At 37.0% G+C, this 15471-nt stretch overlaps 1 protein-coding gene and 1 pseudogene across 2 annotated transcripts in view; one reads left to right on the top strand and one right to left on the bottom strand.

Moving 5' to 3' along the window:
• Nucleotides 1-15471, bottom strand: part of SFI1 (SFI1 centrin binding protein) — a 93405-nt gene that overhangs the window by 64788 nt on the left and 13146 nt on the right. For both annotated transcript variants that reach the window (XM_063087215.1, XM_063087214.1), the window contains exons 3-5: nucleotides 7702-7875; nucleotides 6362-6433; nucleotides 1772-1882 (exon numbers count right to left, since the gene is read on the bottom strand). In XM_063087215.1, the coding sequence (XP_062943285.1) occupies nucleotides 1772-1882; nucleotides 6362-6433; nucleotides 7702-7875 (357 nt within the window). The remainder of the gene's footprint in view (nucleotides 1-1771; nucleotides 1883-6361; nucleotides 6434-7701; nucleotides 7876-15471) is intronic.
• LOC134369503 (small ribosomal subunit protein uS8-like) lies at nucleotides 11603-12714 on the top strand (annotated as a pseudogene).

Raw genomic sequence — 15471 nt, 5'->3', positions numbered from 1 at the left:
CTTTCTTGTGTGTTTATGGTAGTTATTATTGTTTTTCAGATTCTAGACACAGGACTTCCTTGAGGATTTCTTGTAGGGTTGGTCATGGTGGTGAACAACAGTTTTTGTATATATATAAAATACACTATTTTCCCCTCATTTCTGAAGGACAGCTTTGCTGGGTATGGTACTCTTGGCTGGCAGTTTTTTCCTTTTAGTATTTTGAATATATCATCCCACTTTCTTCTGGCCTGTAGAGTTACTGCTGGGAAGTCTGCTGTTAGTCTGATAGGGGCTCCCTTATAGGTGACTTGACACTTTTCTCTTGCTTCTTTTAAGAGTCTCTCTTCGTCTTTGAGCTTTACCAGTTTGACTATAATGTGTCTTGGAGAGGTTGAATCTGTTTAATCTTTTTGAGTTGAATCTGTTTGGGGATCTTTGAGCCTCCTGAATCTGAACATCTGTGTCTCTCCCTATACCTGGCAAGTTTTCTGTTATTATTTCATTGAATAGGTTTTCCATCCCTTTTCCTTTCTTCTCTCCTTCTGGAACACCCATGATTCAAATGTTTGTGTGCTTAAGGTTGTCTGTTAGCTCTCTTAGATTTTCTTCATTTTTCAAAATTCTTCTTTCCTTTTTTTTTGTCCACCTGGATTATTTCAAAAAGACTATCTTCAAGATCAGAAATTCTTTCTTCTGCTTATTCTAGCCTGTTGCTTAAGCTCTCAGTTGTTTTTTACTTCATTGAGTGAATCTTTCAGTTCCATGATTTCTGCAACATTAAATTTCCTCCTTCATATCCTGGATTTTCTTTCTCATTTCATTATGTTGTCTGAGTCTTCTTGTATCTCAGTGAGTTTCCTTAAAATTGTTGCTCACAATTCCTTTTCAGTCATTTCAAGGGTTTCCCTCTCTATAGGGTCTAGTATTTGAGAATTACTGTATTCTTTTGGTGGTGTCATATTTTCTTGGATTTTCATATTTCTAGTATATCTACATTGATGTCTGGCCATATGGTAGAGCAGATGTTTTTTTTCTATTACTCTGGAGTGGGCTGTGAGGAGAGAGATATCCTCTTCTTTTTCTCATCTCTGCTGGTGACTCTCCTAGTGTCAATGCAGTCAAGTATCTGGCAAGCTGTCTGCACAGTGGCTGTGGCAACTGCTGTGGTGTTGAGTCGCTTTTGCAGCAGTTGTGGCTGTGGCAGTGGCTGTGGTGGGCCATCCAAGCGGAAGTGGTGTTTTTGGCATGCTCCTTGCCTGCTTCTGGGCAGGGGATGCTGCCCTTGGCTCCTGCCTACGATCCCAGGCATGCTCTGCTTCTTGCCTGCTTCCAGGAGGAGGGGCTACCTTCAGCTCCTGCCTAGAACCCCAGGCATGCTCTACTTCTTGCTTGCTTCTGGGTGGAGCGGGCTGCCCTTGGTTCCTGCCTAGGACTCTGGGTGTGCTCTACTTCTTGCCTGCTTCAAGGAGGAGGGGACTGGCCTTGGCTCTTGCCTAGGACCCTGGGTATGCTTTTGAAAACCCCATTCAAATCATTAGCATGACCAACACGGAAAGGTTACCTGAATTAGAAGGGTGTGTATGTGTATGTGTTTGTGTGTGTGTGCTTGTGTGCATGAATGCTTGTGTTACTTGTGTTTCATTTAGGACTTTGATCTTGCTTACTCTAAAAAAGATCTGAAGGAAAATAAAAAGTGATACAAAAACTTTCCTCCTTTGTACCAGAAACATGCCAACACATAATTATTTGATAATGTGTAAAACTGAAGTAATGTGACATGAAATCTGACCTGTAGTGACAGTCAGCTCGAACACAGAGTTTCCACTCTCGCTGGGAAACCCACCACTGTTCTTTCCATTCTTCAAAGACCTTACATACTGTCCGCTGCTCATAATACAACCTAGGGCAGTGAAAAAATAAATCAGAGGATGTACATGATGATGTTAAAGTTGGCATCTATTCCCAAATACAGTTTCATTTTGCTGTTGACTTCTCATTGAAAAGTAAGCATCAAAATAGATTAAAAATAGACATATTTAACTTTTTCAGATCAAAACTTTAGAGGTACTTAAACTAGAAATGAGGCAAAAAAAAATTATACTACAGATCTTACCAATTAAAGATATTAATGTAAAATAAAAATCTGATTTCTCAAATATCATAAGTGAATTGAGAATTATTTTTTCATTCACCAGACTAAAAAATATTTTTTATTTCTACAAAGTAATAGTTACTTCTCATTTACATACATAGGAGATTCAAGTTATAAAATAAGCAAATGCCTAATGATATTCCTAGTACTTAACAGGAACACAGCATAAACAGTTTAACTGAAATCTGGCCAGGGGAGTTATAACAACAGCAAAAGATAGGTAAGAGAGAATAAAGAGGGGAAAAGAATGAAAACAGAAGAGCAATGATGGGTAGTGCTGATGCTAACAAAATACTGCCAAGAAGATTGATAATTCAAGAACTCCAGTCCGGTCAATCACTTTGAATTTCTTTTCACAGTTCTGCAGTTTATGAATATGTCTCTCCTCCTAACCAAATCAGTTTTAAAAACTGGTTTACAATGTACATAAGGAAATTCACCTCATTATTGTTCATAATAATAAAGAGAGAATAAAACACCACAAATGCTCATCAAAAGAAGACAGGTTAAAGCAATTCTATCAAAGTCAAAGAGTCATTTTCTATGAACAAAGTAGAGCTAAGGTACTGAAATGGACAACACTCTAGGAAAGTTTTTAAGTGAAAAAATAAAGTTACCACATGGTATGTATAATATATCATTTTTAATTAATATTTTTATATATTTCCAGCCCATATGTTGGAATCAATACATGCCAAATATATATATACAATACATACATATTTGTATATAGACATATGTACATGTGTGTGTGCATATATAAATCTTTATATTGTACGTATTAAAAACCTGGAAAGAGCTCCAGAATATCAAACTATTACCAGTGGTTCTTTCTCAAGGAGGGATTACAGGAAATTGGCATTTCCTAAATTGTACATTTCTGTAAGGTTTAAAAATTTTCTGAGCATATTTGTTTACAATTTTAAAAAATTTTAATAGAAAAGAACTATTTACATGTGGTAGAATGAACACATCCATCTACCTCCTTCCTATCCCCAAACCCCATTAAAATAACAGCAAATACATTTAAAAAGCCCACAAATAAGAATAAGAGAGGGGATGATAAACAAGAGCTGTCAACAAATTTTGTTTTGTTTTCTGGGTTTTTTGTGTGTGTGTGTAGTTTTGCGGTTGGCCAGTATGGGGATCCGAACCCCTGACCTTCGTGTTATCAGCACTGTGCTCTAACTGAGTGAGCTAACAGGCCAGCCCTCAAATGTTTGTCTAACTAATAAAATCAGTATTTCCCAAGTACTTGGAGTATAAATAGGTATTATCTGGAAAGAGGGTCCCAGTCAATTATGGGTCAGATATAGATTAAATAAAATTAAGAAAGAAAAGGATTTGGGGAAAATAATGGAGGCGGCAACATAGTTTTCAATCTTTGAATTTCCATAAAATACACAGAACAATGATGCAGCAAAAACCAAAAATCCATATACCAATTACAACAAAACTAGGTGACAAAGTATCAACCATGAATCCAAAATACAAAGAGGTGGAGACAAACCACACACAGTCATAAGACCTGCATGGCAGTAGCATTAGTACAGGAGGAAGAAAGAGCAATGAACATGGCATCTGAGGAACCTGAGAATAGGAGAACCTCAAATAGTCAATAAGTAGTCATTGGAAAATACAGAGGCCCAATTTGAAACCAGCAGCTGAAATTGAGAGGGGTTTTGTCCTCTTCAGTACCAGTCTCACATAAGGAGAATTGAAATAGCTGGGCCAGTCCAGCCCCTATGGTATCTCAAAACTGACCTGTCAGGATACCCTTCTAGGACAGGGCTACCTACGGAGGAGAAACTGCTAGAAGGAGAAGAAAATTTGAACAGGAGAGGGACAAAAGAGACAAGGAAAGAGAAGATCCAGACCAAGTGAGGTAAGGGGGAAAAAACAAGGATATCCTGTAAGGACAAGCTGCCATATTTTTGAACCCGAAGCAAAAACAACAAAAGGGGGAATTTGTGAAATTAGGAAAGTTAAACTGAGCCTCACCTCATTCTAAAAGTTCAGGAAAACGAATTTCATATAAAAATGAGCAACAGAAAGGTATGTGAGGTCAAATCCTATACAAAGTTATTATATGAGAAAAGATAAGGAACAGAATAACATGTCTATGGACAAAGAAAGTATGCCAAAAAAAAAGAAAGTATGCCAGAAAGATGTGCCCAGAAAACAGAAAAAAACTATAACCTGTTCTTTCAAAATAGCTAAAAGATTTTAAGAAAATAAATTCACACCTAATCATTTCATATGAAAATTTCTGAAAACTAAGACAAAGAATGAAACTTCAAAAGAGCAAAAATTAAACTAACAGCTTACAAATGGAAGCCATAAGATAATAAAATATCTTCAAAGTGCTGGGGAAGAACTGGCAACCTAGACTTCTATACCCAGTGAAAATATCTTTCAAAAATGAAAGGCTGTCCGGTTAGCTCAGTTGGTTAGAGCATAGTATTATAACACCAAGGTCAAGGGTTGAGATCCCTGTACCAGCCAGCCACCATAAAAAAAAAAAAAGAAAGAAAAGAAAGAAAGAAAGTAAAAGGAAACATTTTCAGACAGACAAAATCTAAGAGAATTCATCACCAAGAGATCTACCATGAATGAAATAATCAGAGATGTTCCAATGACAGAAGATGGAAAATAGTCACACATAAAAATCTGGAGATGCAAGAAGAAAAAAAAAGCAACAGAAAGGGTAAATATGAGAATAAATCTAAATGAATATTGACTGCATAAATTAAGAATAATGTTTTGTAGATTAAAGATATACGTGAAATTAAAATACATTACCATAGGGCATACATGTGGAGAGGAGGACAGGCAGAGTGTTCTAAGGGAACTTGCCTTGTCTTGGTAAAAAGACTAATTAACATTAGACTCTGATAAGTTATAGATTTAAATTATATTCTTTAAGGCAGTTAGTAAAAAAGAGTAAAAGAGTATTTAATTTCTAAGCTAACAGAGGGGAAAGTCAATAAAATACTCAATTGAATAAAAAGAGAGTTCTGATAATGGCAAACTAGGCAATTTGAATCAATTCTCCCAGTGAACAACAAAAAAAGCAGGACAAAAAAAAATTATTTGAAGGCACTGAATAGCTACCAAGACAGTGAAGAAGGACAGGGCCAAGATCCAGAAGACGGAAAAGCAGAGGCAAACTGTGCCTAACACCTGCAGCTGGGACGGGCTGTTGCCACAGCAGAAGCTTCACTGTAAAGACAAAAAAGGAGATGGGAACAGCAGGGCCCCTCTCAAGGTAAAGAAAAGATTTCAGAAAACACCCATAGGCCAAGTTTGCTTGAGAGATGTTGTCTTTTTTTTTTTTTTTTTTTTAAAGATGACCAGTAAAAGGATCTTATCCCTTGACTTGGTGTTGTCAGCACCAGGCTCTCCCAAGTGAGCTAACCAGCCATCCCTATATAGGGATCCAAACCCATGGCCTTGGTGTTATCAGTACCACACTCTCCCAAATGAGCCATGGGCCAGCCCCTTGCTAGAGAGATGTTGAATCAAGGAAAGTCACACTGTCAGAAAAAAAAAAGAAATAGGAAAGGTTACAGTGAGGGAAGAGGAGGGGGAGGGAAGAGAACCCATGACATTTCAGTTTTTAAGAAATGCGTAGATTCTCAATAGCTGCCAATTCTCCCTGTGAAACATACCCTGTACTGGCCCCTTCTCTCTAGCCCCAATGCCTTCTGCAGGGTATTCCTGATTCCTGACTCCTTCTTGCAGCCCACTCTCCACACTGTAGCTAAAGTCGTTGTAACCAACAACCACAGCACGGGTGGTGGTGGTGGTCTATACAAAGTAAGGCAGAGGAATTTGCTCCTCATTAAAATTTCACACACACACCCCCCAACACCAATTTTCCCCCCCAGGTTCTGCCCCAGGATCAAACCAACTTGTCAGTCTCACCAGTGCTGTGAAAAAGCTCATTTACTTTTCTTGGACAAGCATATTTTTCCCAGAGAGGTCTCAGCTGTGAGGTTTACTTAAGTAAGATTCCTTCACACATTTATTCAGTCAATTAACATGTATTAAGTTACCATTACTTTACATCGTTATATTAGGTACTGTTCCTGCCTGCTGGAAGCTAGGGAGCGGTAGAGGAGGAATATAACAACACATGCCATAGTAAAGGTTACGTATAGGCTTAATATAAAAAAAATCCTAGAATAAACTCAACAGAAATTTGGTGTTCTGAGCTAATACTACCTGGCTTTAGAGGGAAATACTCTTCCAAAAGTCATTCGAATCCACAAATAAAAGAACTTTCTGGCCATGCACCTGAAAGAAGGAAAGAAAGGATATGTACATTTTAAAACTCCATTTGGCTTATATATTTGGTTTTCTATTTTTATTTATTTATTTTGCTTTCTTTTTTTTTTGCCCTTCTCTGGCTTTCTGGAAGGGAGAGGGAAACTTTAAGGACCCAGGGGATGGGATGCTAATATGAGTCAAAAGGTAATCTCATAGCTTATCTTGCATCAAACAGAGAGTATAGGGTGGACATATTTATAAAATGAAAAGCTAAAATGAAGCAGATTATTTTACAAAAATACTTTCACTGTAAAGTATTTTGTCAATAAAGAGATAAAGACTTCAGAGTTGAGGTAAAGCAAGTATATGATAATTCTTTTGTTCATATTATTCTTCCTGCCTAAAATGCCTGGCAAATGCCCACTTACCCTACGCCTTCCCCAAACCAAACAGAGCAAGTAGCCGTGTACTCAGCACTCTGTTCAAGTCCCTCGTGTAACGTCTTAACACCATATCACAGTAATTGACTTACAGTGTGTCTGTCATTTCCTCTGCACCGTGAGCCCCTGAGAGCAGGGATCAAGTCTTATAGTATCCTCAGTATCTAGCACAGTGCTTGGTACACACAGAAGAAATGTTGACTTGTCCAGTTAATCTCTGGGCTCAGCTTGGAACACTTCCTCCTGCCCTTTACCCGGCTTATTCTATTATCCTTCAGGAATCAGCTTAAACTGTACTTCCTCGAGAAAGTCACTGCAGGCCACACTAGTGTGGCTGTTCTTGCCATGTGTGTCTGTGGTGCCACATCCTTCTCGTCTCATACACTTTATTGTTAATGGCTTAAGGTTCTGTCAAGCCCACCTGATTTTAAACTTTCATGAGGTTATATTCACCTCATATGCTCAACATCTAGCATAATACCCAGAAGAGTAAGCACTTGATAGATTTTTGTTGAATGAATGCATGGATGCCTTTAATATACCTAATCAAGAGCATCAGAAAATGATCATTTTTTCCTAGACCACGTTTAGACTTTTTCTGGGAGAATCTTTATAGCTTGCATATTGTGGGGCACAACTGGAGAACGTGAATGAAATCACTCAATGACAGATTTCATGCCTGCAGATTCCTATTTCCTTTTCATCTGAACATTCAGCTATGATGAGCAGGCATCAAGGTCTCCAATTAATTGACACAGGAGAATGGGAATCATTCCCTCATTTTAACCTAGAAGAAAGAATGAAGGAAAAGTCTCTGCAGGCACGTGATCACTCTTATGAGTATTCTAAGCTCACCTGATGCGCATCTCTCTTAACTGACCCCGACGGGTCCAAGTATGTGAGGCGTGATACTGTACTGGACGACTGGTCCTAGGTAACTCCCTCTGGATCCCAGAGAAGGCAGAAGACTTCTTGTTGGACAATATCTTTGGAGAATAAGGTTTCTTAACTGCACCATCCCTAAAACACCTTAAATTTGAGGAGTAAGAAGGAAAGGAGAGGATAAAATTATCTCTGCATATGATGTAAATACCTTCTTTTTTCTTTAAAAGATGACCAGTAAGGGGTCTTAACACTTGACTTGGTGTTGTTGGCACCACGCTCTCCCAAGTGAGCTAACTAGCCATCCCCGTACAGGGATCTGAACCCATGGCCTTGGTGTTATCAGCATCACACTCTCCCAAGTGAGCCACAGGCCGGCCCTGTAAATACCTTCTAATATATAAGCAAAACTAAATACATAAACTCATTGAGACTGCTCAAGGACAGTGAGCAGCCCAATGTCTGACAGAAATATCTGCCAGCAACTGGAAATGGATACTGCTGGGTTGGCTCTCAGGAGGAACTAAAGAGCTGGAGGGTACTCTGGAGTCATTAGGCCTAACACATTGTTTTTAAATATGTAATTTTAAGGGGAATTATCTACAAATTAAAAACAGTTTCCTTTATATAAAAAAACAATTAGAAAAGATTTTCAGGTAATGTGACTTTGATATCAATATGAAACCACATACTTTTACTAAAAACTAAATTTCTGACTTTTAACCCCATCTCAGAAACATTAAGAAATTACCTTTTACAATTATGGAAGGAAAAAGCTGAGGCAGAACCCTGTGGTGGTGGACTGGAAGTGGAGGTATCGTTATAAACTCATGTTTAAAAAAAAAAAAAATGTATGTCAGAGCTCTGCCCCCAGGAAATACCTAAAAGCAATGACATCCCATTAGCAATAAACATACCTAGAGACAAAACATTGTTTCTAAAACGCCATTCCTTATTGAAAGAAACCAGGGCTCCTTGGAGAAATGGCTGATTCTCAGGTCTGGGATGAGGGAAATACAAGATGAGCCTGGAATATCTTACTGTGTCAAAAAAAAAAAAAAAGGAAGTGTTCAAAGAATGATGGGGGGCATGTCAAAAGGACACAGTAACCAGCCTGAAAAGACTCCCATTGGCCAAATCTGGAACAATTTGAACAGTAATAGATTAAAGCTCAATGACTAAAACAGGAATCCAAAATCCATACTGATATAAGTAAATAAATGAATACATAGATATAAGGAGAATGGAAAGCTCTACTTTGCAGTAGAATGCCAACTAATAAACTTACAAGGAAGGAGACAATTAGAAAACCATAATTTAGGAACCACCATAATAATGATTGACTCAGACAAGAATCATTGGTAGATGCAAAAACAAGTTGGTGTTAGTTTGATGAGAAATAGGATATTAGTGTAGTCTCAAAAAAAAACCTTCCCTCAAATATATATTCATTACTTTATACTGGAAAAATGACAGACACCATCTAACAAGTGATAGTAGTTAACATCACTGGTAATGGGACCAATAAACATGATGTGTCTCCTGACATGATATACTGAGAAAGACACCAGATCACTTTTGTGGTTATTCCTGCCAAAAATGCATAACCTGAATTTAATCATGAAAAAACACTGAAGAAACCCAAATAGAGAAATATTCTTAACAGGTAAGTGGTCTGAACTCTTCAAAAATGTTAAGGTCATAAAAGATAAGGAAAGATTCAGAGTTCCAAACTGAACGAGACTAAATTGACAAAATGCAATGTGTGATCCTGGATTGCATCCTAGACCAGAAAGTAGAAATACAGCATCATATTTCTGTGAGCCTGCAAAAACATTTTCATCAGTTGATCAACATATAACCTTTTATGTGTACTTCTATTGAAAGATACTTTTATAGAGTGATCCATTAACATTGAACTCATGGCCAACAGCATGTTCATGCCTGAATTAAGCTTATATAAAAACCCATATTTTCTCCATAAGGTACATTATAGCCTTCTTGTGCTTGGGAACACCAGACAGCACTTCAGCACTACGCTAGGGGGTGATTTTAAATAGTGAAATCACCAACAAAAAGGACAAATATGTGAAAAACGTGGTACTACGAAGACTGTGAAAAGGATACTTGTTGAGAGTACGAGTGCTGAAACAAGAAAGCAGATTACTTCCTTTGACCTCACCTGGGATCGTGTACATTGTGTGACTCAAATTTTTTGCCACTCTGCACACGTCCTCAAATGACTGCAAAAGCACAGAGAGAACTGATTTTGGGATAACAAATAAATTTTAGCAAGTAGATGAATTTGCAAATACAGAATACATAAATAAGGAAGACAATGAATAATGAGAATCAACTGTATATATATCCACACATACATATATGTAGAGAGACAGAGAGAAGAAAGAGAATAAGACAAACATGATAAAATGTTAGAAATAGGAAAATGTGGGAGAAATAGGAAAATGTGCAAATGTTAAGTTTGAAATTATTTCAAAATAAAGGGTTAACAAAAAATTAAATAAGGCTTTCAACCCACTCATCTCAAAAAACACAAAAAGAGGCCCTAAAAGGTTAAAAGCCCATGAAATAGAGCTAATTAGTAGATGAAGTGCTGTGACAATCATCTTTTGAAGCTCTGTTAGAAAATCAACAGCTAGTCAGCTCTCAACAGTGGGGGGCCCAAGCCTAAAGTCATCCCTGTTTCCACTGCTCTCTCCTTTCATCAGTCAGTCTCTCTAGGCTCCTCCTGACCAGCTAGCAATTACAGCAGCAGACGAATTATATACAGCCCTGGAAGTTTAAAGACCATAAAGATATTAACATTGATGTAAGAGAGATAGCTCCAGAAATCTGAGTTATTCTAACAAAAATCAACACCTAAAGGATGAGATCCCAAACTAAAACTACATGTGTCTATTTACATATTGTCTATTTATATACTTATTTCTCCATTTACATAATGTAGTGTCTATCTCTCTTAACCTATCTGTAAACCTCATAATGACAGGGCCCATTTTTATTCACTAATATATACTCAGTCCCTAACACTCTGCCTGGCACATAGTAGGTACTCAATAAACATTTGCTGAATTATGGAAGGAAGGAAGGGCATGAGGATGAAAAAGACTAAAGAAATTAAAGATGAAACAGAAGCCACGTAAAAAAGACAATGTCAGCACATCAAAAATCATGAAGAACAGGGAAGGAGCCTGACTTAATCAAATACATAGGAATACATACAATAACCATATTTTTAAAAAAGTCAATGGGAAGAGTATGATAAGTCAAGAAATAGAGAAAAATGGAAGCGAAGGACAGAATTTGAAAATGTTCATCCATAAAGAGAAAAAAGAAAAGAAAAGGAAAAACAACAAAAAAGAAAATGTTCATCCAAAAGTGCCCTGGGGAAGGCATGCCCTGACCAATTCATTTAACTATTTACTTAGCAGGTGTATCCCCATAGTGTACATTTGTTTATCCATTCAGTATCAAGGACTTCTACACACCCAGCAACAAAGCTGGGCCTGGGGACACAAAGACAAATATGTGTTTAATGTTATGTTGTCTTACAATGAGAAAACAAGATGTCAATAGCTTAAAGCAAGTACAGGACACTGACACACATCCAATATCCACACTCCCTCTCTTCCACATAATAGAATATTTTGCTGAGCACATGGCTGCTCAGAATGAAGACTATTTCTGAAGCTCCCATGCTACTAACTTCTGAAATTAAGATCTGACTATGAGGATATAGTTTGCATAACCAGGTGGCACCTTTCTATAACCTGTCTTAAGAGCCAGCCAAAGCATACTTTCTTTTTGTCCTCTATCTTGCTTCCTGGAATGTCTATGACCTTGGACAAGGAGGATGAGGGCCACACCTGAGAGATGGCAGAGTGGAGAGCTGGAAGGACTCAGGTACATGAGGACATAACTGTACAAAACCATCAGAACTTCTCTGGGCCACTTATCTCCAGATCTCCTGTGGGTGAAAGGGAAATAACTTCTATCCTATTTAGCATCTGTTACTTTGATGTTCTGAACCTAATCCAAACTAACAGAGCAGGAAACAGTAACTGCAAATAGAGTATGGGGCATGGAGGGTTCATCCATGTTGTAGCATGTATCAATTTTCATTCTTTTTTATGGCTGAAAAACATTCCATTGTATGGCTATATCACATTTTGTTTATCCATCTGTTTATGGACATTTGGGGTGATTAACACACTCAGGACAAACACACAACAAATTATTTTAATTCTTTTAATAATAATTAACATAATTATCTAAAATTCCCTGTCTGAAAGTTCTAACATCAGTATCATATCTGAGTCTGGTTCTGTTCATAGCTTTGCCTCTGGATTCACTAGACAGAATGACTCAGAGGACTCAATACAGCTGTACTGATGGCTATGATTCATTACAGCAAAAGGATATGAAGTGAAATCAGCAAAGGGAAAAGGGGTATGAGGCAAAGTATGGCAGAAATCAGGTACTAGCTTCAAAAAGTCCTCTCCCAGTGCAGTCTCACAGGATACCCTTAATTATTCCAGCATCGCTCTTTCTGCCATCTTCCCGAGCCACCATAATGGTGTACATGAATGTCTGGCTGATGCTCTCAAGAGCATCAAGAATATCCAAAAGACAGGCAAATGCCAGGTTCTGATTAGGCCATGCTCCAAAGTCGTTGGCCAGTTTCTAACTGTGATGATGAAGTATGGTTACATTGGTGAATTTGAAATCACTGATGATTAGTGAGGTGGGAAAATTATTGTGAGCCTCATAGGCAGGTTAAACAAGTGTGAAGTGATCAGCCCCCCATTTGATGTAGAACTTTGAAATCTAGGAAAATAACAGAATAATCTGCTCCCCTCCCATCAGTTTGGTTTCATTTTACTGACAACATCAGCTGGTATCATGGACCACGAAGGGGCAAAACAAAAACACACAGCAGGGAAAATCCTGGCATTCTTTTTCTAGAAATGTATTACATACATACAAATAAAATGCCTCAATGGGCTAAAAAAAAAAAAAAATCGAATTGCAAAAACAAATGTGAAGTGTTGTCTACCACAGAAGCTTATTAGAGACTTAGGACCCAAAGTTTTTATTGGGGACTGGTTATATTGGCACCCTCTGAATACCAAAATTCCAGACTCCCAGAAGGAAAGCAAGTGGTCAGCATAAACACTGCTTGCAAACCGTGTAGGCACAGTTGACTATCCTTATCAGTTAGGGAATGGTGGGGACCCTCCTGAAATCTGTTTCCAGACACCAACCAAGGGCCAACTTTGTAAGCACGAGTTTTTAAAAATGCAATCTCAGGCCTGCTATGATCTTTTCTGCACAAAAGGAAAACAAACATAAAAGAGAAGATCAAAGAGAAAAGCTGGGTCTTTAAAAAGACTAATAAAGTCGACAGCCAGTGAAGCTAATCAAGAAGAGCGAAAGAAAGGCAAATAAAACAACATAGGGGGGTGGGTGGAACATCACTACAGATCCTACGATAACATGTTCTTTATAACAACTTGATACAAATAAGTTTGAAGATTAGAAAAAGAGGTAAATCCCTAGAAAAACAAAAACTTATTAAAACTGACAGAAGGAGAAATATAAAATGTGAATAGTCCAGTACCCATTAACAAAATTAAACAGTAATAAAAACCTTTGCACAAAGAAAACTCCAGGCCTAGATGGTCATGCTATCAAATTCAACCAACATTTTAGAAAAACGCCAATCTTACATAAGTTCTTTCAGAGAATTAAAAATAAGGAACACTACTCACCCCAAATCTACATAAACCCAGGTAGTTTTATGAGACCAGCCATAATCTTAATATAAAACCTGAAAAGGACATTCTAAGAAAGGAAAATTATACATCAATATCACTAATGAACACTGATATAAAAATCTAAACAAAATATTAGCTAACTGAAGTAAGCAACATAGAAAAAAGGATAATATAACATGATTGAGGATTAATTCCAAAAAGGGAATGTTAATATCAGAAAAATCAACCATTAAAAAGAATCATATGATTATCTTAACCAAATGCAGGAAAAACAGTTGACTAAAAAAAATCAATATCTATTCGTGACAAAATGTCTTAGCAAACTAGGAAGAAAGGGAAACCTTAATCTGAGAAGAAATGTGTATGAAAAATTTATATCATATATCACACTTAAGATTATACATTGATAGCCTTCCCTTTGAGATCAGGAACATGACAAGTAAGATCAATATCACTTCTATTCAGCATTGTACTGGAGGTTCTTGCTGGCAGAGTAAGGCAAGAAAAAGAAACTACAGTCATAAGGATTGGAAAGGGGAAATAAAGTATCATTTTGCATATGATGTGATTGTGCACGTAGAAAACCCAAAAGAATCTACAGGTAAATTATTAAAATTTATAAGAGAGTCTAGCAAAACCATTCTATACGAAGTCAATATAAAAAAATATATATACAGATGATTCTTGGTATTTGCAATAGTTATATTCTCTAAAGGTGCCCCAAACACTGAAATAGAGAATACTAAATCCACTGCTCCTAGAGGAAATAAATATATAGTATATGTACACATACACACATATATACACCCATCTCTCTCTATATATGTATACATCTCTCACATAGATAATAATCTTAAAATTTAAAAACAACTCATCCTGTTAGATTCTATTTACTTTATTTTTAAAAAAAGAAAACAAAGTTCAGAAGTGTTAAGTGACTCGCCTGAGGCTGCCCCACTAACAAATGCCAGAGCTGGGTCTCAAGTCCCATCCAACTGTCCCCAGAGCCAGTGCTTCTTGCACTACACTGTACTGCCCCCTACTGTCTCCATCTTCTGGTCATTCCGGTATAAGAGCTAAAACAATAAGGCAGAGCATTTTCTAGATCCATCTCAGCTGAGAATGTGCTCATTGGGCAACTCAAATTTTCAAGGCTCTGAGCATGTCCACAAATGACTCTAAAAGTGCTGACAGTATTGATTTTGGGGTCACAAATAAATTTTAGCAAGTAGGCAAATTCACAAATACAGAATCAGCAAATGATAACGGTCAACTGTACGATTCTAAAAACCGGCAATAAACAAGAAACAAAGTTATATTTATATACTGTATTCAAATAGCATCACAAATACCAAGTACAGTAGTAAATCTAACAAAAGTTATAAACACTTCTACAGGAAGAACTGGAGGACTCACTATAATACAGATGTCAATTTTTCCCACTCTGATCTACAGATTCAAAGTATTATCAGTTAAAACCCCAATAGTTTTTAGTTTTCAGAGGGAGAGGACTTGACAAGTTGATTCTGAAGCTTTTATAGAATTGCAAACGACCAAGAATAGCTTATACATTCTTTAAAAAGTGTTAGGTAGGTGATTTTACTCAGATCTCAAACTTATTTTAACTCACATGGTAAAAATCAGCTTCAGGTAGTCTAGAGAATAAAAGTTGAAAAGAAAAATAATGAAGTTTTGAAGATACTACAAAATATCTTCATGACCTCAGGGAAGGAAAAGATTCCTTAAACCCGAAAGAAAAGGTACTAATTATAAAGGAAAAGACTGATAAATTTTACAAAGTTAAAATTTAACTTTGGGAATAAGATTTGAATATGTATTTCAAAAAGAGGAAATCCAGATTCCCAATAAACATGTAAAAAGGTACTCAATCAACCACAATAGGAATCAATGAAATGCAAATAAAAAACACAGTGAGATACAACTA

This window comes from Cynocephalus volans, chromosome 2 (assembly GCF_027409185.1).
Source record: "Cynocephalus volans isolate mCynVol1 chromosome 2, mCynVol1.pri, whole genome shotgun sequence".
In the NCBI taxonomy this organism is placed as follows: domain Eukaryota; kingdom Metazoa; phylum Chordata; class Mammalia; order Dermoptera; family Cynocephalidae; genus Cynocephalus; species Cynocephalus volans.
This window is presented reverse-complemented; position numbering and strand designations above follow the sequence as displayed.